This window comes from Corapipo altera, unplaced genomic scaffold (assembly GCF_003945725.1).
Source record: "Corapipo altera isolate COAL_440 unplaced genomic scaffold, ASM394572v1 22b, whole genome shotgun sequence".
Classification (NCBI taxonomy): domain Eukaryota; kingdom Metazoa; phylum Chordata; class Aves; order Passeriformes; family Pipridae; genus Corapipo; species Corapipo altera.
Window position 1 is genome coordinate 28354596 of NW_020884876.1, and position 26819 is coordinate 28381414.

The following is a 26819-nucleotide window of genomic DNA, read 5'->3' on the forward strand; positions in this document are numbered from 1 at the left end:
AGACTCATTCTGATTTTCAGAAGTTCATCTGAATTTATACACTAAAGGTAAAGATACAATTGTACTAAACAAAATACAAACAAACATTACCTAAGCCTGTTCAAGTTCCCTTTTCTTACATCTCACTCATTAATTGTTACTGTGTGTCAGCCTTACATTTGCTACTGGCAAGGCTCTAAAGATTACAGATTTACTAAAGTCTTCACTCAGATTAACTAAGTCAACAGTAGCAAAATATATTTTTTTCTATTATCAAGGTGTCTTTTCTTCTGTGTTAGAATAGTCAATCGTCAATCTACCTACTGGAAATAATTTCAGGAATACAACTAAAATATTTTGATTTAAATCACTAAATTAAATCACTATACAAAATAATTTATCAGAAAGGAAGGTACTGGAATTCTGGTGTTTGCTGGAACCAGTTGGTCCATCAGTGCTTTCATGTTTTCTAACTTAAAAAAAAATGGCAGCAATTAGAAAAAAGTAAAGGATTAACACATACCAGAATCTATATTCCATTACTTCTCAAGTATCATCAACTGCTATGGAAACATCGCTTCAAGCTGTGATACACACCTTGAGAAGGAATGATCATCACATATGAAAAAATACCACCAGGGAAAGAAATTGTTATTTGCATGAGTTTCAGTTTTGCAGAAGGATGTGCAAAACATATCAATAATTTCTTCCTAATATGAAATTAATTCTAATTTGAGTATTGAATTCCTATCTACTTCAGTGTTTAAAACTAAATGTTATATTAAAATATCTAATATTCACTACTGTAAGCAGTTAAACTGAGCAAAGCTTCCAACAAGATTTTTATTTTACATCTGTATGAGCTGAGAAAAAAAATAAATCTCACGCTGCAGCAGATCCTCTCAAGAAAGTTGAGGAATGGGACTAGGATCTTCCAGAGGATATTGCAACCACCCGTGGTTGCACTGACACTGGACTGGATGGATTACCCCTGGACTTCCACCCCATATCTGCATTAGCAGTTTTGACTCTTTACTAAAACAGGCATGGAAGCTAATGTTAATGTTCCCTTCCTCAGGCTCTTCTGGGATTCTTGGGCCAACTCTCTTTTATAAAATCCAAACTGATGTTGGAATTTTTGTTTTATTTTTAAAAATATTTCACATCTACAGATCCTTCTAAAGAATGGCTTTCTCAAACATCACAGAATCACAGAATAATTAAGAGTCCGATGGGATTTCAGGATGTCACATTGTCCAACCTGCCGCTCAAAGCATAGTGAATACTGAATTCAGACTTCACTCTGTAATCCATTAAAAAGTGATTCCAGCTCCTCTTTTCATGCCATTAATTTTTTTGCCCCTCCCTCTGTGCAAGTTCCTCTTCCGTCAATAGAGAACCCGAGAAGAGAAAATGTACAGTGCTAACATATGGGAAATGCATTTGGTTTATCAATAAAATAGCAGGAAAAGTGGAGGAAGTGACATAATTAGTTACTATTTATAAAAATCTGGCAAAATTGCTCTCTAGGGGATGCTAAGAAAATAATGTCATCACGTGTACAAGAAAAACACGTGTTGTCATAGATCAAAAGCTGAGTAAAAGAATTACAAACAAGCAAAACACAGTGTCAAGCCTGATGATTTCTCCTGAAATAGGGTAGTGAAGAATTAGGGAGGCATTCCAGTACTAGCAAGAAGAGAGAATGGAGAGTCAGCAAACAACTCTCATGGCAATGGAAATAAATGAGAGAGGCCTCAGGTGAGAGATGACGATCTGAAACTTCTCTCTCTTGTTCCTTATTGAAAGTGGAAGAGGAGATAGTCTATGAAACCAGCAACATAAAATTTTATAAAGAACTGTAGGAAGCAAAAAAAGATTATAGAAATTTCTTGCTGCACTAGGATGGCTATTGAAATCAAGAATTTAATACAGTTTAAAGAAATGTACCATTGCACAGGTAATACCTCTATTCAGAGTTGCAGGTTAATTTAAAATCAGGTTGCATTTAAAATGTTTCTATTTGTTGTATTAATCCCAAAATATGTACACTGCCCTGCACCCCCCCCCCCCAAAAAAAAAACAACAAACCAACAAGCCAACCTCCTGAAAAATACCCAAACCATGCAATTAGTTAGAAAGTGGACACACTGCTCAGTATATGCTACATGAAGAATTTGTTTTTTACACCTTTTCCTGATGTATGTGATAGTAATCACTGATCAGGCAGATTATTCATCTGTCTTGGTCAGTGGACATTACTTGTAGATTACTGAATTCAGAATGCCATAGAGGCTGGTAGAAAGACTTAATATTTGCCCCACATGTCACATCTAAGGATAATGTGTCACTGAATGAGCTACTGGTTTGAAACTCATTCCTTGAAGACAGGCATCTGTGTTACGTTAGTAACATCATTATTAAGTTCTTACCCAGAAATCAAGGACAAAATAACATGGTGTCTGAACTGCATTCTCAAATTAAATAATGAAACTTAAATAATTTAAACCCAGTATTTTAAAAAATAATTATTCAAAAATATTAATAATAATTTTTTTTGAGATTTTAACACTCAATGCATGCAAAAAAAAACTTTTTAGCTGGAAAGATTATAGTTGTCTTCATAGCTACCTGGTAGTTAAATACACAGACTCATAATTTCTTAACAAAAATACTCTCAGCTGCAAGCCTTTTTAATGTTTGTATGTGTATGTGTGTGTATGTTCCTTATCCCATGGTTGGTGCTTTTAGGTGCTGTTTTGTTATTGAGAGGAATTGTCCTATTCATCATTTTCTATCCTTCTAATTTAAGAATTTATTATGTAGGCAGGGTACAAAAATCAATAACACCTGACCTGAATGAACCAGATATTACACACGGCAAATCGCTGAAGTGAGCATTTTTCCATAACTTAAAAATTTAACTTTGAAAATAACTTTTAAAGTGCTCATCCAAACCCATCATGATGACTTATGAATATTTGATGCATCTGAAGAAAACATGTCTGTTTTCAAAGCAATTTTCCATAGAAAAAAGGATCATTAAATTAGTTAGATAATGCACCTATACTGGAGAAATCTATTCAGTTCTCCTCTCAGCTGTAGAAAATATCTGTTCCAAAATTGGCTGAGTCACCGAGCTGGATGGTGCAGTCTTGTGACGCTGCCATCTGTGTCACACTTACTCAATCACACAAAAACCATCAATTCAGCACCTTTCAGGCATACTGAATGAACTCAAAAAAGAGGGACTGTTGTCTTCTCCAGGCCTCCTTCTCAAGTTCTTCGCTCTACAGAACTTCTTTCGACAAGTTTTACATTTATGAATAGCAAGTCATTCTTGCCAAACCTCTGACCTACATTCACCACCGCTTCAGCTTCTGGCCAGTAAATAAATGCCAACAGAGATTCACCATACAGTAAATAAATTCACAGAATGCAAGTCATACATGCTGCTTCTTGAATTGTCATCTTGTATTTCTATAGTACAAAAAAACCAAGAGAACTTGCTAAAAACTTCTATGCTTCTCGTACCCTGGCAGAATAGAAAGCTGGATAAGTTCTCCCTTTATCAGCTAACTCTAACAAAGACATTATAAATAAACCTGTAAATGTTAATGGATTTTAGAAATATATTTCTCTGAGGTACTGCGAAATGCTGCCAGAACCATAAATGTTCACAAGCAAAACATAATCTATTGGAAGACTATAAAGTTGCAATGTGACTGCTTTCAACAATGATGGATTTGACAAAAATCACCCTTCTAAATAAATACTTACCATAGTCATTATCGTAAAAAATAATGAATTTCTGCCAGGCGTATTCTGTGACCACCCTCAAGATGACATCATTTAAGTAGACAGGGGGGCGGACGGAGAGTGTGTAGTCATCATTGCGGTTGCTCCTGGTGAGCCCACAGCCACTCCTTGGCGTTCCTGCCGTTGAGCGCTGGATGAAGAGGTGAGGGATGTGCATGGCATCTGCCAGTGACTGCAGGGATCCTGCTGAGGTGCAACCAATGGAGCTGACAAGGGCCAGGATGCCTTGGTTCATCAGGTCACAGGCTGTAAGAAAACACAGCAATATTTCGAGTGAGAATGGTTCAGTGCACAGGGCCTATTTTGCTGTTGAAACACAGACACTGGGAGTTGAAACACCACAGGCTCAGTCAAGTACAATACGGATAAATCGAGTAATCCAGACCTAAAATTTATCAAAATCACGAGGCTTTTCTATTCACTTCGAGGTATCTTGTGGTGAAAGCTGGAAGACTGATCTGTCTACCCTGTCCAAAAATGAATTTTCCCTTAAAAACAACACGCACCACTGGCACTTCTCAGAAACATTAAGAACTGATTTTGGCTATGGAATTAACATGACCACCCAAGGAGAAAAGCACTCCTCAAAGTCTAGTACAACAGCTCCATGAATAGTATACAGAGAAAGCCTGAAGAAATAACAGCTCAGGCTTGCTGTCAACTTTTGAAGACAGCTGAATAGGATTATGTACATTAACTTGTCCACGGAAAAATCTCATGTTACTTCTTTTTATTTCAAACATCCCCCCCTTCCAAAAGCTAGTCTTATAAATAGCAAAATATTTTCAAAAATCAGTGAACAGTTTCTCTATATTAACTTTCCTCCCTTCCTTAAGAAAGGCACGAAGTTGACTATGAAAAAAATAACACCTTGTAACTAATGGTAGTTTTAATGAAGGCTGAGTTACAACAGACAGTCTGAAGTACAATACTAATGACATCTACATTAATACTAAAGGTGTTTATCATGATTAATGTCAATGCAATCAGTAAATATCAAAGGAAGTAATAATTATTAGGTCTGTAATTTTGAAGGGTTATCCTGTGAAATAAAGCAGAGTCAAGTGTTTATTCTGGGTTTCTAGCAGACTGGAGAGCTCGAACAAAGAAACAACACGGACTTGTAGCATAATTCCCCAGAGCATACCTGAGGCTAAATTTTGAAACACTCAATTTGCCACTGGTAAAGTTACACAAGCAGTTAACCTGCATTTACACATATAAATTAGGTAATGGGATGGTAAAGACTAATATGAATTTGCATATGAATATCTAATACTAAACTGTACAATTATTTATTTTTCAGGACTATTCTGCAACAGGTGCAGGCAAAACCAAGAAACTCACTTGTGCGAATATATTCCCTTAACAATACGAAAGCATATTTGTAATGGGTTTGTTACCCTCCCTGGGAGGGAAAAGGAACCAGACAGATCACCTGATTCATATTATACCAATAAGGTATTCCATACCATCTTATGTCAGCTCAGATATAAAAGAGATGAGAAGGAAGCGAGGTGTCTCCCTCTCTTCTTCCGGGATGGCTGCCCTGTAGACAGTTACACCTGTCTGAGACATCGCTTCTCGTGGGAAGTAGAATTTTACTGTTAGTTCCCTTTGCCTGTGTGTTCATAGTGTTATTAGTTCTCTTCCTTTTCTCTGTGTAAATATAAAACTGCCTTTCTTGGTAAATCTCGAGTTTTCATGTGTGGTTTTTTTCCATCTCCCCTTTTCCCTCGGGGGGAGCGGGATTTGCGCAGCCTCGGTGGACACCTGCCATTCAGCCTAGTGCCAGACCTGTTGTCTCATATAATATGGCCCTTACTCACAGTGAATAACATCTTATTTAGCAAATACTTACTGATCTCAATAGGAATATTTACAGTGTGAGGAATGGAGTTCCACACTCAGGCCCATATGGAGATTGACTTTGAAGCCAAAGGATAGCACCAGAGGTCGAGACTACAGAGAATCACCTTCTCCTAAAGCCAGTGGATTATTCTCATTGAGTTACAGAGATCTGGAACATGCAATGGCAGAATTCCCAGGGCCTACTGATGCTGCTGCTGAGGCTCCGTCCATTGTGAACACTTCTGAATTCTCTCATGCAGTTAAATGTGGGAGGGAGAGCATTCCCACAGAGAGGTTTCAAAGAGTTTTGGCTTAGGATAAAGTGTTCCCTCTGTATACACTCTGAACACTGCTTAGGTCTGGACTTAAGGTTAAAGGGAATATATTTTCCATAACCACAAGTATCCTTTTTCAGAAAAGTAACAAATATGATTGGTAACTGGACAAAAAAATTATCAGAATCTCACAAGTTTCTAAAATTTGGAACATTTCAAAACAACCTTAATAGCTATTCATCTTTTATGCTGCTTGTTGCAATACTTTATCATCACTTCCCAAGAAGATAAAAGGCCTGTCAAGTTAAATTTTTAGGAAGCTGCTGAATCTCTTTCTTGATATGGTTTTCCTGTACCAAGGGCTGCAATATCTAGGTTGCACATCCCAGAGAGAATGCTACTGCTGAGAAACAAACTATTTTTTGTCGATATATTGCTAGATATTAACAGAACTGATATGAATAAAATTGATGTTAGATTTTGCAAAAGCCTACTTTTAATTAAAAAAAAATAAGTTCTTATGGCCCTGATGCCACCTGCTCAAATAAAATATGTAGTGTGACCCTCTGATCTCTCAAACATGACTTTTACAAATAAAGCAAAGTCAAATTGCATTAGAAAAATTGTTTGAAAAATCTCTAAATTTCCAGGCACACTTTCAGTCTCGGAATACCCAGTACACTTCCTGTAATGCTGTGAAGTGGGAAACATGCTTTTTATGCAAATTGTTGTTGAAACATGAAGGGGAAGAAAACAGCATGGAACATTTAGCTCCACAGGGCCGAATGTTAATACTGGCAAACAAACTGAATAAAGGATTAAAATCTTCTCCCTTGACACTGCATCACGTTTGTTACAATAGCCTCAGGACTGAAGTTGCCCGTGTGTCTCTTTCTTCCATGATATGCTTATGAGAATCATGTGTGCTGTATTGGGGCAATATGCATTTAATTATGCTCACAAAAAGACCTTACTCCTGTACACTTAGAGACTATTTAATACACAGAGAGTTAGCTGCTGGAGAAGGGACTGATATCTCAGAGGTTTTTCTAGAAAATGAGTGTGTGAGTTGAGAGTTCACCTCTGAGCCAGACTGACTGGATTATTCTTTGAATAAAAATATAATTACTACAACATATACACATTCAAAGTAAAGCCTATACAATATGTCAAACTATCATGTACAATATTCATATATTCCTCAGCCAAGCAGAACTTTTGTCATCTCCAGCAGAAGAGCTGATTGATAAAACCCATAAGACTTTGAACTGCATGTTCTCTTAAGCCTTTTCTCCCCTACATGTTTTCTTAAGCCTTTTCTCCCCTCACTAACAAAAGCTTTATTAAATCTTTTCCCTAATGATCCAAATCTTTCAACTGTATCTTATCAATTAACTAAAAGCGATAACTCAAACATATTTGAAATTCTGGCTGCATTCCTCTCTTGAGCTTGAAATACACAAGTTCTGTTTCACCCCATCTGTGTTAAGAAACTCACATACTCACATATACACACACATATATATATATATATGTATACACTGAAATGCTATCTTGGCATTCAAACCTCTGTTGCAATTTAATTTACAATGACCTCCTTAGAGGCTGTATTTCCAAGCTGGTATTTAGTCTACTGCCAGTATGATCAAGGAGTATTATTTTGCTATCAACTAAAGAAATAAAAAGATTGCTGTGTCTGTAAAGTCCTCAGCCATGACAGTAAAAATGTCAAAATCAAATGGATTTGTACACAGCCCTATTTCAAATTTAACAAATAAAGATCAGAATATTAGTAAAGTGTTTATAAAATACTGATTCTTACTATAAGTTATATTTAAATATATGCTGTCCAGATATTAATTCACCCTCTGAAGCACCAGATAGCAGATGCTATTGACAATTGCATCTTCACCAATTAAAGGAATAAAACTGAACCCAGAATTTTGCACATTGCTTAGAGAGAATATCAAGAATGTCTATAAACTAAGATAATTTAAAATGTTTCTCCATTGCATATATACATAGCACATACAGCACATGCTGGCATGCACGAGGCATTATGTTTAACTCTTCAGCTTATCTTTTTTTCAAAATGCAGTTACTGAATTGTCAACACTGGTGGGCCAATCGCCAGTAACAAAAAAAGCAATCTTTTAGAGTAAAATCTCTTGTTAGTTTGGCAGGCATTTAAAGAAAATAAAAAACGTAATTTTGTGTTTAGTGTGCTATTTTTTTTAAAATAAAGAGCACAGCCAATGCAATTTGAAATAAATAATTTACATCTAGGCTATCAGCTTCTACAAGCACTTCCAGCAAAGCAGAATTTAAATGGCTATGGTTACAAATGTGTGCTTAAAATGAGTTCTCTGTAAAATGGAAACAATGGTAGGTCCTTAAATAACTACTAGTTGTTATAATATAGAAAGAAAAGAAAAAAAATCTCTAAATACGAGCAAGTTAAAAACAGATGTAGGAATAAATAAGAAACACCAAAAAACTGAGCTACTGAGAATTAATTATTGTTATGAAAATGAGAATTTTCTAACTTATTCTCCCTTATTTTTCCTGAGACCAAGTCATAACACATCACCCTCATATACCACAAACTGACAAGTCAAACAAAAAAAAATAGTATAAAATCTCTGGAGACTTCTATAGCAGTCCAACTTTTTTCCCAATTAATTGCTGGTTAAACAAAGTCAGATTAACTCTTAACATTATGTTTTTTGAAAATGCTAAATGCTGTGCGTAAAGAGTGAGTAGGATCCCTTTAAACAACCAAAGATGTATTCTAGGGTCCTTTTCATCTTCTATAATTTAAAAGCTACGAGCCTCCTTCCCAGAATTGTAGTGTTGTTTGACTGAGAGATGATGTTGAGCGAACAGAAATTTGATCTACACCTTGCTCCCAGAATTGTGGTCCCATAGGCTTGACTTGTACACCCCAATGCCATTCCCTTGGATGTCCTCTTCAAAGCAGACATAATTTCAATCTCACTGCTCCTGGATGTTTTCCACATATCATCTACATACAGTAATGCTTCAAAGCTATTTATTTCAATGTGAAACTGGGAAAGAAAACCTCTCCTGACTGATATCTCTGGTTTGGGATGGAGAATGATGTATTATAAACAGTTTGTTTTCTTGTGCATCTGCTCTGTGTTTTGAAAGTGCTCCAAGGACTTTGTCACCAGGAGAACTCCATACCATTGGGCCAAATTAGTGTTCCTTTGATTTCTGTAGAAGGGGAGTACAGTCTTTCCACAAAAACATTTTTTTTAATCTTCATACTCCCTTTTGGACCCTGTACAATGCACCACCAGCTGAATCCATGTTCCCTGGAAGGATACTCGGATTCGTTCCCCATTCCATCCAAATGGCAGGAACCTACAATCTGGTCAGATGTCAGGGAGAATAATCTAGTCCATAGGGTTTTCCCCATACATTAGCCATGAAGAGAGTATTAACTGATTTGTTATTGCATTCCAGAAATTTATCATCCCTTCCATCTCCTTACTTGCACTAATCCACATCCTAATCAAGATAAATAGCTGATTCAAGGGACAAAATACAATTCCAGGTGACTTGAGCACCTATAAATGGATCAGAACTTCTATGTAGATTTGAAAATACAAGCTATTATTTCTTGTTTATTTTGAGAATATGCTGGTGGTTGCTCCTCAAATCCTTTCTTAGTTTCAGGGTGCTGATAAAGACTGAGGGATCATAGCGTGTAAATTCCGTATTGCAAACGGTAAGGAACAAGGTTCAAGTCTGCATTCCTTTCACTGAGAAGATCTGCTCCCCCCTCATCAAATAGTCATGCCAGCAAAAATGCAATTTTCTTTTGTCTTTGTCACCTTTAAACAACACTCCCCAAAACTTTTATCAATTCATTGCAGAAAGATAATGTATTCACATAAAAACAGTCACGAAAACTGACAAGAAGTTTAAACAGATAAACTACAGGTCTTTCAGTTTGGTGTTCATAACCTCAGATACAAGAAGTAGAATGAAATGTGATTATAAGACCCATGATCAAGTGAGATTGGCCTCAAATTTTCAATAAATCTTTTTAGTCACTTTTGGATAGCAATTCTGCTATTGCAAATTATTTTTCCTTCATAACACAGTGGTTCATCCCTGACTTAGAACTGAATTATTTTGAGAAGAGTGACAGTACATTTTTAATATATCCTGAAAACCCTTCAGAAGGAAATGAGGATAAGACGGGGGAAGGGAGAATTATTGACTGGATTTTAAAGAATATTCTCCTCTGCAATGCAGATAAGAGAGTCTATCCTGTTCCTTTTCTTGGTAAGGTTATAGAATGCCACTTCATTTACATCTGCTCTGTAAACATTAGTCAATCTTCCCCTCCCGCCAATACATTACACACAAGTCGGACTGCTAACAGTATTTTAAATTCACTTGTAATTAACCTTTAAGGGATTTTAGTTTGTCCTGACTGTAAAACAAACTTGTGTTTGAGACTTAACAGCTGTGCTTTCTAAGCCTTGGGATTTATTTGTTTGGGAAAAATAATCCAAACTTCTCATATCTAACAGTAAAAAACTATTACCAGAAAGCATATTTGCATCTTTGTTGCACAAAACACACCACAACCATTTTAGAATTGTTTGATATTGAAAAGCATTTTGTGAGAGTCTTTTCTGGATCAGATTTCTTTATGGCAAAGTTAAATCCATCTCATTAAAACTTAATAACTCATCTGAGCCTTGGACAAATAAACTAGAAGTCTCACAAGTTTGGAGGGAAGCAAGATTTATAATAAAAGGTATTTTGACAACATCTCTTGCAGGATGCAATGAGAGAGCTTCAAAGTGGCACAGCTTACAAAGGCTATCAAACAGAAGGTTCCACAAGTTCTCTTTTTAGACAAATGCCCTGATTTATTTACTTTTTCCTGCAAGCTCTTCTGTTCAGTTCTACAGAGGCACAAAAAGGGTATGTCTTGCCAGATTATCACATCAGGTAGAGAAGCAGCAATACAACTTATATTTTTTAAATCTGGTTTCACCTGGCACTCAAAAATTGTACCCAGGCTTTGTCTCAGAGAAGTAATGGGTCCTAGCCCTACAAGAAGCCTCAACTTCTCTGAAAACCTTTTAACCCCCCCCATCATTTTAAAGAAGTTACACAGCCACAAATCTTCAGCTGAAGAGTGGCTTTAGCTTCCATCTCTGCTAGCATGTGAACATGAGCATGCTCTCCAAAATTGCCACGCTTTCCAGAGTGTTTACGGTTGAGACATTAAAAGAGGCCATAGTGCTGACAGGTCTGGAAAGTAGAGACTGTGCCAGGTAGCACAGTTGTAGAAAGGTTTCATATGAGTGCTAATGGGTGAAAAGGCCATGGAAAGAAGGAAATTACATCAATTAAAGTCAGGCAGTAACATTCACTGGAGAAAAGTCTAGAGACACACCATAAAATTGACCTCCAGGATCCTGGCATTCCAACAGGGCTGTCTATCTGAAAAGTTTATGCAACCTATTGGAAAATAAGAAATGTAAAGAAAAGAAAGCATAGATTCCAAGAATGACTCCAGAATACCCTCTTTTATTTGTGCTGAACCCTCACTGACATAAGCCAAATCTTACCTACTGCCAGCATCCTCGCTCAAAGTGTTGCATGAGCAATTTCCATTCATCCATTCAGCAAACTGAAAACTTTTTATTTCAAATGCAACCACTGGTAGTTTACACTTGATTACCTAATTTATGATGAAGTACATACTACCTTAGAAAGTTTCATAAAAGAGTTTGGTGAAATAAACACCTGAAGAAAAGTACAAAGATCAGTGTTTACAGAGTCATTGTTCTGTCTACTCTTTTATCTGGATCCGAATCATGGATCATCTACCGCCACCACCTGCGACTCCTGGAACGCTTCTATCAACGCTGCCTCTGTACAATCTTAAACATCCACTGGTCAGATTATGTGACCAATACATCTGTTCTAGAACAAGCAGCACTCACAAGTATTGAGGCCACGTTGCTGAGAACACAGCTGCGCTGGGCAGGGCACGTCTCCAGGATGAAGTTCCACCACCTCCCTAAGATCCTGCTCTATGGTGAACTTGCCACCGGCTGCCGCATGAGAGGAGCCCCGAAGAGAAGATACAAGGACTCCCTGAAACAACATCTCAGCCTTGGCCATATTGATCAACATAACTGGTCTACTCTGGCCTCCAATCGGGAGGCCTGGAGACACACTATCTTTAATGACGCTGATGCTTTTGAGAAAGCAGACAGGACCACCCTTGAGGAGAAAAGACAACGCAGAAAGATTCGTGCCCAGCAGAATATACCACCTAAGGAATCTTTCTGCTGTGCCTTTTGCAACTGGACCTGCCTATCTCATATTGGCCTTTTTAGCCACCAGCGCACTTGTAACAAACGTGGGTAGAGCCCTCCCCAAATCTTCATTTGCGAAGCCCAGCCATGATGAGTATACCATGCAACATCCTCTATCCCTTACTTTGTTCCTCCACCCTTGCACTGTTGCTGAATTTCCCTAACCAGCACCGTGTGAGAAGTTATTAAGCAGCACATACTGTCTGATACCCTTTCAATATCTAGTCTGTCTGCTGCAGAGCAGACAATTGCTGAATAGCAGCAATTATATGGAAACAAAGAGGCTGAGTCTTAAAGCAGCTTAATATAAAACTAAATACAACTTTATCTAAAGATAACATCCTGATAAAATCACAAGGATTTACTCTAGTTCTGTGTTCTCTGGAACTCTGGGTGGAAACACTCGGGGAAAAAACATCAACAACAAAACCTGTTAAAAACTTGAGCATCAACATTTCTCATTTTATGAATTTGCTCAAAACAAGCCAGGGTAACTTCCTTGTTAAGAGAATAAAACATGAACTTGATGCCATTTGACAAAAATTACAGTTTCTTTGCCCCCTGTAAGTCAAACTATCAGCCAGTTTTCCCTTCCATCCTTTCTATTTTGATTCTAACTTTACCTTTCTATCTGCTTTTTTGTCCCCTGAGCATTGGGTTTCATCATCCTCCTATTGCCCGTTCTCTTTCTCTCCTTAGAATCTACTCCAGTCAAGCAAAGCAATTTGCTTTTCCTCTTTGTGTTTCCTTCTCCATCTCTTCTTTTTCAACTTCTTTTCCCCCACCTACTTCACTCCATCTCCTCTAATGTCAAGAAACAAGATCTAGAGGACTTGGCACTGGACTGAGAATCTGAAAACTCATATCCTGGTCCCACCTCTGCCATCACTTTGTCACATGATTAATTTTAGATTAGTAATCTGATTTCCCTTGTGCTTTGGTGACTATGATACTTGGACACCTTTGTAAAACACTTTTGAATGATCTAAATACAAGATATTACATTTGTATTCCCCTCAATCGTTTTTTTCAAGGTTAGAAGGACCATTTCTTAGCATAATTCACATTGCCAGAAGTTCCTTTACATCCCCTCTTTTTTCTGAATGCTCATGTTTCATAGCCCCCCTTTTCTTGCCCAAACTATTAATACGGAGACAACAGGCTCTGCTGGAGAGATGTAGTGTGAAGCACAATACCACAACCTAGTCCAGGGCAGACAAAAGAACACACAGCTGGTAGCATTAGTTTAATTGGAAGCCCTACAATGGCAAGAGCTGCCTGTGCTGCCCTGGATGAGTTTGGCATTGTTCCAAGCATACATATTACTGAACAATATTGTTCAAAATAAGACCATTCCCCAAAGGAAGAAAAATCTGTGAACAGCAATCTGGGAGAGCTTTCTTTCCTACGGTGCAAACAGCAAAAATTCAGGGAATGTTCTGCTAAGGGGACAGTCAAGCAAATTTTTTATTTTTTTTTAATGTGACGTTGTAGACAGAATAAAGTCTTCTCATAACCTAAAAAAGGCACACATTTAACTCTAAGAAAATCCAACCCCTCCCCCCCAAAACACCCCAACAAAAACAAAACAACAACAAACAAAAGAACAGAACAATTTGAAGAGCAAACAATACTAAGGCCAGATCTTGCATTTGCCACGAAAAAGGGAAATAGACTCTACACCAAGATAAAGAGCTTTGTATGGGAATAAGCAGAACGCAAGGAAGACAGTACATCAGTTGCAAAAAATACACAGCTGCAAAAAACCTGAGAATTCTGTAGGAGTTCAGAACATCAGTTCCATTAGAAACTTAGCCACTCAAGAAAACTTCAGATGAGTCAAAACAACTATCACCATTATTATTTGCTAAGAATAGACATTGTGCTTATTTTGCTGACTGACACACAGAATAACAAGCGTGATAGGAAGTAAAAAAAATAAAGTACCTTTTATAGAACACTTTTTATTTGCAGCTCTGAAAATGCTCTGCAAAGATGCTCAGCATCTTCATCTCCATTTCACAGAATAAAAAAAACAGATGTGCCAAGAGGAGTTTCTCGCCCAAGGTTAGAAAGCAAAGCAGAAAATTGTTTTGCATGCCAAGCTCAAAGATGCACAAAGGCTGAAAACAAAGTTCTTTGTTGCAACTTTTCATTGTTTGTTTTGTGCATTAGCGTGCCATTGAAAGCATTTTATGTTCTGAGGCCAATATAACTATGCTTTATAAAAAAGAAAGATGTTTGAAGGCAAAGCGAGGTTGCCTACAACAACAGGATAAAGTGATAAAGAGTTCCAGATCCACAGCGACCCCAAAGCACTGTTGATTACGAGAAATGGAGGATTTGTGCCACAATATTGAGACACAAGTATGCATGTTACGGGGAATGAAAGCAGTAAAAGAAAGCAGAGCTGTAGGTGGGACACAAAGTATTGATGGATAACACAAAACGCTAGCAGACATGAAGAATGTATTATAAGCAGAAATATTCAATAAAACATTTCACAAGGAAAATTACAGAATAAAGTGTTCAACTGAAGGAAAATTGTAAGGTATTGAGGTAAGGGTGGTGGCAGGACAGAACCATGCATGGAAAATTCAACTCTTGGGAAATAAACACTCATGATCAGGAGTTTTGGAAAAAAAAGACATATACTTCTGTCAGAGGAGTCTAGCATCTCAGCTCACATTGCTTACAAACATTCTTAACATGGTTTCATACCTGATGTGGATGTGGAGTGCTATTGGTTCTAACAACCCCAGATAATCTACATATTCACTAACAACTATATAACATGTTGAAACCCAGAGCAACACATTTACAAAGGGCTGAAGGTTCAATGCTTACATGGTGAATGTAAGAATTCAGAAATGTTAAAACAGTACTAGTGGAAAGCATGTGGGTAATAAAATAAGGGAACACAGGTTTTTGCAAGGAACAGCAATAAAGGAATAAAAAGAATAAAGGTATGTAATCACAGCTTTGAGGTAATACAGAAGAATGTTACATATTAGTCGGCAAGTGACGAGGAGGTGAGATTTGCAGCTGGGAAGTTATAAATCCTTTTAGACATCAAGGAGCAGGCTGCAGGTTGCTGCAATGTGGGAGTAATGGAAGAGAGTAGAAGATACAGCAAGGAGGCTCGTGACAGTGATACTGTATTGTATTTACTGTGCAAACAGTCAATACATTGACAAAGGTCTCAGTTAAAAGGGCACTGGGGAAAAATCAACTTGGTGCATGTTATAGACAAAGCAGCAGCTGGGCTTGGCAGCAGCTTCGGCATGTGAAGAGAAGGAGAGAGAAGACAAAATGTGCCTAAGTCTGAGAGTCTATTTTTGTTCTCTTACTCCAGGAATAATAATGGTGCAGTGTTCGTTCAGTGCCAGTTGCAAGCTTTTACTGAGATTGCTTTGACTGTAATGGCTGCAAGAGATGCCAGGAAAAGAAGGTAATGCAGCTTTTCTTTTCCCTTGACTTTTTCCAATGTCACAGAAAAAGAAATTTGCATAACTCCGAAATGGAAAATACACATTTTTGACAGGGAGCATTTGGGTAACACTAAACACTTAACCTTAATTGGAAGCAGTAGTTGTTCTAAACCATGCACACCGTGGTAAAACAGGATTGAAAGGAGATTTAAAACCCATCTTGGACAACAGAGAGAGACGAATCCAAAAAAAACATGTCCAATCAATTATCAGAAATCAATTGACATAAATCCTATTTGCAATCAGAGGCAAAGCTTCCCTTTGCCTTTAAGTAACATTTTAGAACTGTATCTCTCCCTTACAAACACAAAACCTCGTTGGGAGTGAAAAAAGTGGTCTCTGCTTCCAAAGCTGGAGCAGAAGTAGTTTTCCACAGCTTTATAGCATAAGACAGCAGTCCCATGTGCGGAACACCATGGAGAGTGAAGCAGTAAAACTGCTGAGTCTACTCGCTTGCTTTTCCCTGAAATGAAAGTTATAATTTTCTTCCTACATATCTTAAAAGCTTTTAATTGCTATTGGATCTAAGCATCAGTGCTCACTGTTGTTTCATACCAGTGACTTTATTCCTTCATTGAAGTCTTCACTCCTCTGGGTGCAGCATTTCCTGCATTTACTGATGAGATTTTTTTCTCCTTTCTCCAGCTCTTCCATGAAATGCGCTGACACTATAATTCTGCAAAACAGGAGTATTGACTCCACTACAGGATTCTATCTTCTTGGCACATTTACACATTTTGCATTGGTATCACCTCTCAAGTTGCAAGCGAGTTGGCCTGTCAACACTGGATGTGAAAGAGAGGGGAACCAGGCTTACTGTGTGTATCATGAGCTCCTGGTTGTGGATTGCAAATAGTGTCATTCCCTTCAGTTTGCTTTTTCTATGCATTTAGCTTGCATAGCTTGCAGGGATGCCCTAAAACTGGCAGTAAAACAGAGTACTACATACCACCTTCTCATCTGCACTACTAGAGATATCATGTTGTAGGAGAGTAATGAGGCAAAAAAAAAGAACTGACATGAACAGTATTCTTTTCATTCAGGTATCTCCAACACTTTATGAAAGCAAGGAAGTATCATTATTCCCATTTTATCACAGTATCTGAAAGATATAACAGATTTAGCAGCACATCTAAAAAACTGGAGTTACAAAAAACAAGTCTGTTTTTCTGCACAGTACTCAGATAAGAAGTAAAAGGCTGGTCCACATATATGTAATTGTCACTTTTAATGCCTATTTGCTGTTTGAATCCTATGTGCACAACAGAAAAAAGCTGTAGTTTCAAAAGTGTTTCCTTAGGACTGAGTAAAGTACAATTTTCTTAGTAACATGAGCACTGCCAAAGGACACTGTACTAAAGCCTTTGTGGTCTTTCTGCCACTGGTCTGGTCTGATCAAAGCACAGACACTGCCTACCTTTCCTACTGCATCTCATTAGTGTGTTGTAAGAGAGGTTCCAGAGAAAAAAAAGAAGGTCAGTTTTCAGAAATTTAATTACAGCTGACTTGCTGCCAAGAGTAAATAATTTGAAAATGCATTTTAAGACATGAGTTTGCATAATTCTAATACATTATTCCACTGTCTTTAAGTCTGTTTCTGCAGAACTTGCATAAAACAGGAGGTTTAAACTTAGCAAATAGCTCTGATCTCATTTCACCAGTTTTGAAAGGTGTGAAGTTTTCTGACTTTTCCCAGAGTTATGCCTGATCTTCACCTATGAATTAGCGAGGAGAGAGTCAAGTACACCTCAAGTTCTATACAATCAGTTATCTTCCCTTGTTAGCAAGGGAAGTTCAGACAGCTAAATACTAAGGTGCTGTTAGTTAGCCTGTATTTTTCATTCATTCTCTCCCCCTTGTTGCTTATTTTTAATTGCAATGTAGTGAATACACCAGAGATCATTTTTTAGCATTTAGGTGCATGCATTTTCTGATTTGGTCTGTCTGCTGTACCCATGCACACAAATGTGTCTGTATACACAGAAAATACCACACGACTGTCTCAATCATCTCCTTGTACGCAGCAATATTCTGTGACAAGACGCATGGGCCAAATGCAAAGTCAAGGGAAAAAGACAGGCTTCAACTTTAGGAACATTAGTCTCCATCATTTATGGAAGCTGCCTGCACTTCTAAACCTTTAAGACATCCAGCCACAGAAAAACTCTAAGGTCAGTGCTTTGTAAAGCTTCAAGCGACACAGGAGAATATTTAGTAATAGTGCAAGAGATTATCCAAAGTGATTTTGCCCCCATAATAGAAAATTAAAGCCTTGTTTAAATTGCAGTTGACATTTGAATTAATGCAGCTTTCATTACTTGTTATTTTGTCTAAAGGCAGATGAGCAATGTCAAATACCACAGAATAAGATGACTTGCACACACATAAGGACTGTCAAATTACCACACTTCCCAAAGTAAGAAATAAAAGGTGAGAAGAGTAGGAAGGGGAAAAAGAAAATCTTCTTATTCTCAGTATCACTGTCATTTCTAGAGCAAAAACCAATCTATGTTAAAATTCAGGGATGTCAAATAAAGATTGGTGAAGAAAAGCCTAATATCTTCATGCATCTCCAGGATTTGCAAACAACAGAAACTGACAGAGTATTCAAAACAGGAAAAAAATTCCCCAAAACCAACAAACAAAACCAAAACAAAGAAATGACCCAGCCCTATTCTGAGACCTCCTCTATTTGAAAAATAAGGACAGAGTCCTGGAAATGCAGAAAAAAGTCTTGTTTAAAGAGATTTTCTCAAAAGTTTCTTCCAGTGAGAAACACTTTTTTTTCCTATCACCTTATATTTTTTGGACTGCTTTTTGCCAATTGGCACTTAGAGCATACCAAGGTTCTGAGGTTTTGATGGCAATCTAGAATTGTGATTACAATTCCTTTAAACGCCTTGGGAATGCATCCCAGGACTGGTATCATCACCATTTCTTATTCCAACTTCTTCTTGAAAGGTCTTGCTTCCCCAAGACTTCCTTTTTCTTTAAAAGAGAGGCAGGTATAGAGCCTTGAAGAGACCTATATGAAATGCTTCAGCCTACTAGCCTACTACCCATTTCTGACAAAATGGGCACCCACCTTCCCTAGTGGAACAAACCGCAGCCACAGTTTCAACACAGAGCTTGTGCATTAACCTCACTTCTGATGTTTACCATAAAGACAATTAGCTATATAGATATTCCTCTGCCTATACTGTGATATGGAATAGAGTCCTCAACGTGAAATTCCATGGAGAAGCCTGAGAGCTCAGTTCCTTTTCATTTCCATGTAGAGATACCTGGGAAGGTGTCCAGATCTACCACCCAAAGCTAGATTTGCAGACTTCATTGGAGAACAACAATGAAATATACCATAAAAACTCTTTGAGGTGGGAGGAAGTTTCAGGGGGCTGGAGACCTTAAGCCATCCTCTTATACCACCTTTTCTAGAATCCAATTCAGCTGTTTCTCAAAAACAACAAATGTGCTTTGCAGAAGGTTAGTTCTGAGAATACAATTCCCAGTCTGACATATCCGACTGCTTTGTGATCATGAATACACTGAGATGTCACTGTATCGCATGTTTGTATCAGCTAAAGGAAAGCTTTCTTCACATGCAAATTTTCTTATACCTGGGAGTATAACAGAAATAGAAACTCCTCTGGCTGCAGAATATGTAAACTGCCCACTGCCTTCAGTTACTGTCTTTTTGCTGTTAATAGAAGCTGGCACAGGCTCAGGGATTCACACTAGCATATCCTGCTGCAGAGTTAGGGACTGCTGCTATTTGTAAAGTGTCTTCTCCTTTCATGAAGGAAGACTGTAGCACATAATACTGTTTCAGCGGACTGATACCATTGTTTTATTTTTAATAGATACAACTGCAAGGAGAATTGTTAACAATACTGTTGGCATGAAAAATAGATTAGACAAAAAAATACATTTTATAGAGAACACTAATCACCTGAAGAATGATAAAATTAGTAAAGCAACTGTTTTAAAATACAGTCTACAACCACTTTCCTGGAGCTGAAGTTAAGAGGATTAGCAATTCTGCAAATCAGAAACCTGACCATTTCAAGAGAGGAGATTTTCAAACAGCATGTTTCTATGATGCTATGTAAGCCTGGACAAACTAGACCAGGAAAAGCTTTACATGAAGACAGATAGCCTGACACTGAGGATGCAGATATCTGTGAGGGAGAAGGAACTGGTGGCTGCCAAGGATAACTTTTTGTCTGACTTTGCCATTAGCTGCAGAAGGCCACACTTTTTTACACACTCAATTAAACACCAGTCAAGGGGAATTCCACCTTTTTAGATTTTATTATTTTCAGTGTACAACTTCGAAATGCAGTACCACTTGGTTTTTCAAGATGGTATGAACAGGAAGTGGTCACTGAGAGATATACTATAAATTAATGGCAATTTAAACAAACCAAAGACCAGTTTTTACAAATCAAACTAAGCTAGCACATACCCAAAGCAATCTAAACTACAGGGAAAAAAAATCCAACCAGTCCAATGCAGGCACATTGTGTTTACTTTGTATGCCATGCATTTCCTCTGTAATACAGTATTAAAAGAAGGACTATTATAGCTCATAACAATTGTATTATTACTTTTACCAATTCAAATCAATCAATACAGATTTATTTAAGGGTATATGACAGAGACTGGAATCGAAAGTAAAAGTTGGATTTCATCTTTTTGGGAAATCTATCACTAACATTAGAGTCATTCCAGGCAGGATGAGTACAGTTCTAAAACAGACGGGCTGTTGAAGGATTTTAATTATCATATTACACAGTATTTTAGAAGACTTCAGAGAGGACCTCTGCATAACTCTTATCAGCATTTGTCTCTGCAAACAAAGGTCACCAGTTTTTCAAGGAAAAGGTTGCTGATGCCTTTAAACTCCAGAATTAAGTTGGTTCACCTGAATCTGGGCCCATAAACCCTTCTCTTTACCATATGCTCTGCCAAAGTGCTAATTTACTATTCCTTTATGTGATATATCCCTTGCAACAAAAGCAGATAGTCAATGAGGGTCTGGAGTACTGGGAAAATTTTTTCCTTAATTATAAGGTTGCTGGAAACCACAATTTTTGTTGCAGTGCTCACTTGTAGAGACATACCACTTGAAATTCCTGCAGACATAGTCAACACATTGCGATTCAAGCAATCGCTCAGCATATGGAGGATTTAAACCCAGTTTTCCTCTTTACTTAATAACACCACCTCATGTGACCCTGGTCCCAGGGAGACTGTTGTTACTCAGAAAGGAGTATTTTGGGTAGTGAAGCCCCAGTCTGCCTCTCTGACCATTTCACTTTGCCTAGGCTGTTTAAACATGTAATGAAACATGGACTATAACCCAGGGGTCCAGCAGCCTGCTAGTCTTCTATCAGACACTCTGTCCTTATAGTACAGTGATTACGAGAGATAGAAGTTGAAAACTTTTGAGGCAGAAAAGAATTTTTGCCTCCTATATCCTGACTGTGGGCACAAATCACTCAGCTATCATGTAAAAGAAGAAAATATCCTCCCTTAGGAATTCTGTGAACCGAGACTCTCACCTCCCTTGCTGCTCTTCACAAAAACTTCAGACAAGACATTTTGCTTTGGATAGAACAGAGAGTTGTCAACAGGAATAATTTTTTTCCTTATTTTATTCTTTTAATCTCCTCAGCAGTCAAATCAAGAAGTCTAATTGCACACAGGCATGAAATTCCACATTATCCAAGCAGTCCTTAGTAGACTGCTGAGAAGATATATGGAACATCTAACCAGCATGAATCTTAAAGGAAAGGAAGTATAATCATGTCTATCTGAAATCTGCAAAAAAACCCCAACTGATAGAGAATCTTCAAATTCAGCAATATAAAGATTCCTGTGGTGATACTTTACATAGATATTGAAAGACAAATGTGTATTTTTTAATTTATTTTATTTAGGGTATGTGACATTATAAAAGTAAAACAAGTACAAAACAGGATTTGGTGTTTAACCATTATTTTGCCATTATTTAGACTGCCAGAAAGAATGCACTTATGAGGAATTGTCTATGAAATTGTCAAGAGGGCTCATTTTGTGCCATCTGAATTAAAACCAACCAAACAAACCAAAAACCCTAAAATTCAACCCAACTAAAAACCTTCCAGGCAAACAGGAAATGTAAACAAGATAGTAAAATGTCTAAGCATAAACTATACACACACACCCCCACACAAAGTCCCTCAAAAAAAACAACCCACAAACAAACCCAAACAAAAAACCCCAAAGAAACAAACAAAAAACAGTAATACTTTAAGGATTATATCTTAAAATAAAACTCTTTAAAACTTTTCTTGTCACCCCAAATATTCTCTTACAGAAATTAGGGACACTTTGCTGCATACTAATTAAAATATATATATATACGAAAAGCCTTATTTTAGGCACTTACAGGAATCCATTCCATACTTCCTGTAAATCTGCTATGCTTTTATTCTTTGCTGAACTGAAATTTCTTGGCTTTTGTAGTTTATGAGACAGACATGCTTTTAAGCAGGGACCACAAATAAGTATACACAGCTTTATTCATGAGACAGTGATAACCGATATTGAACTTAAGAGTTGCATGGGAGACAATTTACCTCAGTCACACTTTTGAGATTTCAGTTATCTCTACTGCTTTGCATCTGAGCAATACCAACACATCTAAAAGATTTGCTATCAAAAACATGAAAAATACAAAAAAACCTTCAAACCTTGTCTATATTTAGTGAAAGAGTGCAGGGGAGAAAGGAAAAACGTTAAAAGGATCAGTAAATATTTATTTTTATAGACTGAAAATGCTGCACCATGAAAGACTGAACCAGGGTTGTCCCGCAGTAAGTTAGAAATAATATTCATGGCACTCATCTGAGATAAGGGTAAGCCAAAATTTGAGATGCTGATCCAAAAATCCCTGAAAATATAAAGAGAAGAACTATTCTACATCCTGTCAACACGTTAGCCTGTCTGGCTATTTGGGGCAAAAAGACTCCACTGAGGGCCTTCATAAGTATTTTTAAATAAGCTCGGCTGGAGCATGCACAATAGCTCCATTTTTACATATAATGGAAAAAAGTGTCGGTGTAATTCCTGTTAGCAATAATAAATTTGTTTTAAGTGGATAAACTAGGGCAAATTCAAAGCTAGTATAAGCAAATAGAACTCCACGCTGTTATGGAATTGTTAAAAAAAAAAAAAATCTATATGCTTTCATTTGCTCTCTTTTTCCTTGGTACCACTTTTCCTAGGGGAAAGCTGCCTTATCCCATTATACTTACTAGAAAGATAAGAAAACTAGCTAACCTACCTGATAGTACTGTTCTGTATCAATTGGGATATTCTGTTCAGTACTCTGAGGTTAAGTAAAGCACTGTGTAACATCAGGAGAATCATATTAGATTGCTGGAGGCAACACTGCTTCGAATCCTAACAGAGAGGCTTCATCACTCCTGGTTATCCCTCAGGAAGCAGAAGATAAGGACATCAAGGTTGCTTTCCTCTTTACTTACTACACACAGGCCATTTCTGGTTGCTGGGTCAAGGAATAGGATCTAACCCTTCAGATCATCCTTAAAATGTCACATTTAATTAAAAACTTTCTTGTCCCCTTACTCCTTTGTCATCCTTTCATCAAAACCAAGCCTAGACATCAAACAGCACCTTTTTTTCCTGCTGCCAAAACTAACCCTGGCACAAGGGATATTTATGTGTCTAAGTGGTTTGGGCATGTCCCTAGTCTAAATGTACTTATTTAAAAAACCTTACAAAAAGAAGTAGAAAATCAATATTGATTTTTATTTTTTGCAATGATTCTTTAAATGATTGCAAGATACTGCCACTCTTACTGCTTCATAACACCTTTATCAAGGACTTAAAAAGAGAATGTTTGTTAAAAACTCACACACCTAAACAACTTCAGTGGGTTGAGAGAAACATAAATAAGAAAAAAAGTGGAGCAGGGACGAAAATGTTTATTTTTTTCCACTCCCTTTGGCATTTGTAGAGAGGCTTTGGAGGTATCAATATTCTCAGATTTATAAGGAAAGCAAGCAGGGGGCCCCAAATTTCATGGCCTTTACAGAAGCAGACTTACTGTTAGCTCCACTAAGGACATGTCAGATCATGATGACAGCCCACATCAGCAGCTACCCAAGAGCCATCACATTGACTAAATAGCCTGGAATAGGGGAACTGTGGGAATCATCAGCTGGAAAGTGCTAAGAAGCTGTCAAAAAAACAACCCCAAACCCAAAACACATACACAAGACACTATGTTGTTTTTAGCCAGAAGTGAACATAGAAATAGGTCTTCTAGTAATAAATTATTTTTGGTACTACAGAGAAGTGATGTGCAAAGGCAATCTCACTAGATAACATCCCCCTGCAGAGCAAATAGAGGCAGTAACTACTTTTGCTAGCTCACTGGCTATGCAGTGGTTAGCCATGATGTGCCAAGTTTGACTTCAGGAGCAAAATCTTCTCTGTAGGAAACAGTGACTAATGTTTGACCACAAGCACTATGGTAGCATTATCACAGAGAAAGCAAATAGCAGAGATATTGCACCCCTTCAAAAAGAAATCTGAAAGCTGCATTAATTTTCAGCTTATTTAAAAGAAAAAGGGGTTAAAAAACAAACTGAGAACAACATTCATGTAGATGCATATTAGTTAGAAATGCTCTATTGGATCATCTGGGAAAATCTCACAAAAATAGTAACTTGTGAGAATGTTTGTTGGCCCGAATGCAGGCCAATCAATCCATTATAATTTAAGTGCAAGCTGCTCTGATAGAGACATTAGTTTCCTACTACATTGCATTTGCCCACTGGGTGTGTGGGGGGGGCATTGGAACCAGAGATCTCTAGGACTGGGACTGGTCAGTGACTATAGATATTAGAGAGAACCTTGCTCATCAGATGCAATGATTTGTCAAAATGTCCCATATTTACAGCACATGAGAAATGTTCATTTTTAAGAATAAATGTGTTCCTAGGAGTAGAGACATTTAGATTATGTATTCTCATAACACCTAGGATATAAGAAACTAAATTAAAAAAAAAAAAATGTTGCCAAGCCAAGACATACTAACTCTCATCAAAATGCAATTTTCAAACAGCACACCACACCCACCAAAATTTGAAAAATGTAATAGATTCCTTGCCAGAATGACAGACAAATATTTTTATTTTAAGATCAGAAATTTAAATTGGGGTTGGGGAGGGGAATTGAGAGGAATATAACCAAGTAAACATACTTACTATCCAAAAAAACTTCACTGAAATCAAAGTGCAGAAAGAAACAACCACGTGCCCAGAAGAAGATGGCAGTATATCCTGCATTCATTAACAGCCAGTTTATGGCTTGCCAACTACCTGAACTTTTTCCAAATGCTTCAGCTAGTCTAAATTTGACTGCAGTCCATTTTGGCCACAAATTTAAAAATATGTCCTTCCGTTCATGTATAATGCAATCATTTTGCAAGTGCTAAAGCTAGGCATTACAATTACAACATGCATTACTCAAGCATTTACATGCTCTATTTGGCTATTTTTATCACATTCATGCATGTAAACGTACATCTCAAATAATTCAGACCACATCAATTTCAATTCATTTAAAAAATAGAAAATCTCTATGTTCACTGCAAAAATCAGTACATCTAAGAGATTCCTTATTCAAAAACAGGAAACATTTATTTAAATGCCTTATTTTTAAGGTAATCTGTGTTTTTTCTTTAGCTTGACTGGCAGTCACAGAGTCACAGAATGGGTCAGGATGGAAGGGACCACAGTGGGTCATCTGGTCCAATCTCCCTGCTCAGACAGGGTTGTCCTAGAGCACATGACACAGTATTGTATCCAGGCAGGTCTTGAATATTCCCAGTGAGGGAGAATCCACAGCCTCTCTGGGCGACCTGTTCCAGAGCTCAGTCACTACTTACCAATAGCACAGTAGCAGTAAAGATTCATGTTCATCATGTGCATTGTAACAAATCTCACTTAAGCAGAAGTCTGACATTTTCTAGTAGAAATGCTCAGCTTGTCACAGATCTCTTCCACATCAGTAATGAGTTTCAGCAGAGACAAATTATACTCTCTACAGTTTTTTTTCACTCATCTTCTCAATACCTATTTTCTTCAGTATTTCCTGCTGAGTACCCTTTAAAAGTTTAAATAATCTTTTGATATAATAGACAGGGTGTGTTTCAATAAAATAAATCAACATGAAATCTTGTAGGACCAAAGCTCCAAATACTACTGGAGGAGGAAAAGAGGCATCAGCTGGCAAATAGGTGGAATGTCTACAGCAAATCATCTTAGCTTAAAGGCTTGGATAATTATTTATTGAAGACAGAGGCTGATTCCACCTTTAAACAATTTTCAACAGAAAGTATTTCTAGAGTTGAATCATGTTACTTTAGAATTGTCTGTTAAAAGACATAAGTGTGTCCCTGTAGAAAGCTATATATTTATTTTTTTTTGCTTTATTCAGTCCTTATATGTACCTCTTTTGGGGTATGAAGATTTAATATTAGAAACCTGTTTTTCATATTTATACACCTCTACACCTCTCACTCTAACAACTAATACTAAAATGCTTTGTTTCTAATTTGAAACATGATAGGAATTTCAAAGATTACAAAAACTCTGTAGAACTAATGTTATGTATATTTTTACCTAGAGGTTAGATATTACATAAGATTATTTCCTTTAGCCTATGTCTCTTTGTCATGCCTCATTTCAAAGAATTTTTATATCATCTGGAAAATAAGCTTAAAAATTTGCTGCAATGTACCACAGAATGGGTCAAGTTGGAAAGGATCACTGTGGGTCATCTGGTCCAACCTCCCTGCTCAAACAGGATCATCCTAGAGCACATGGTATAGGATTGCATTCAGATGGTTCTTGAATATTTCCAGTGAGGGAGACTCCACAACCTCTCTGGACAACTTGTTCCAGTGTGCAGTCACCTGCATAAGAAAAAAAGTTCTTCCTCATGTTCAG

The 26819-nt window shown here is 37.3% G+C and overlaps 1 protein-coding gene across 2 annotated transcripts in view; it reads right to left on the reverse strand.

Moving 5' to 3' along the window:
• GRID2 (glutamate ionotropic receptor delta type subunit 2) overlaps positions 1-26819 on the reverse strand; it is a 693976-nt gene that overhangs the window by 285282 nt on the left and 381875 nt on the right. The window contains exon 3 of one of the 2 annotated variants that reach the window (XM_027635943.1): positions 3760-4044. The exons of the other annotated variant lie outside the window; for it this stretch is intronic. Coding sequence (XP_027491744.1) covers positions 3760-4044 — 285 coding nt within the window. The remainder of the gene's footprint in view (positions 1-3759; positions 4045-26819) is intronic. 2 annotated transcript variants of the gene reach the window in all.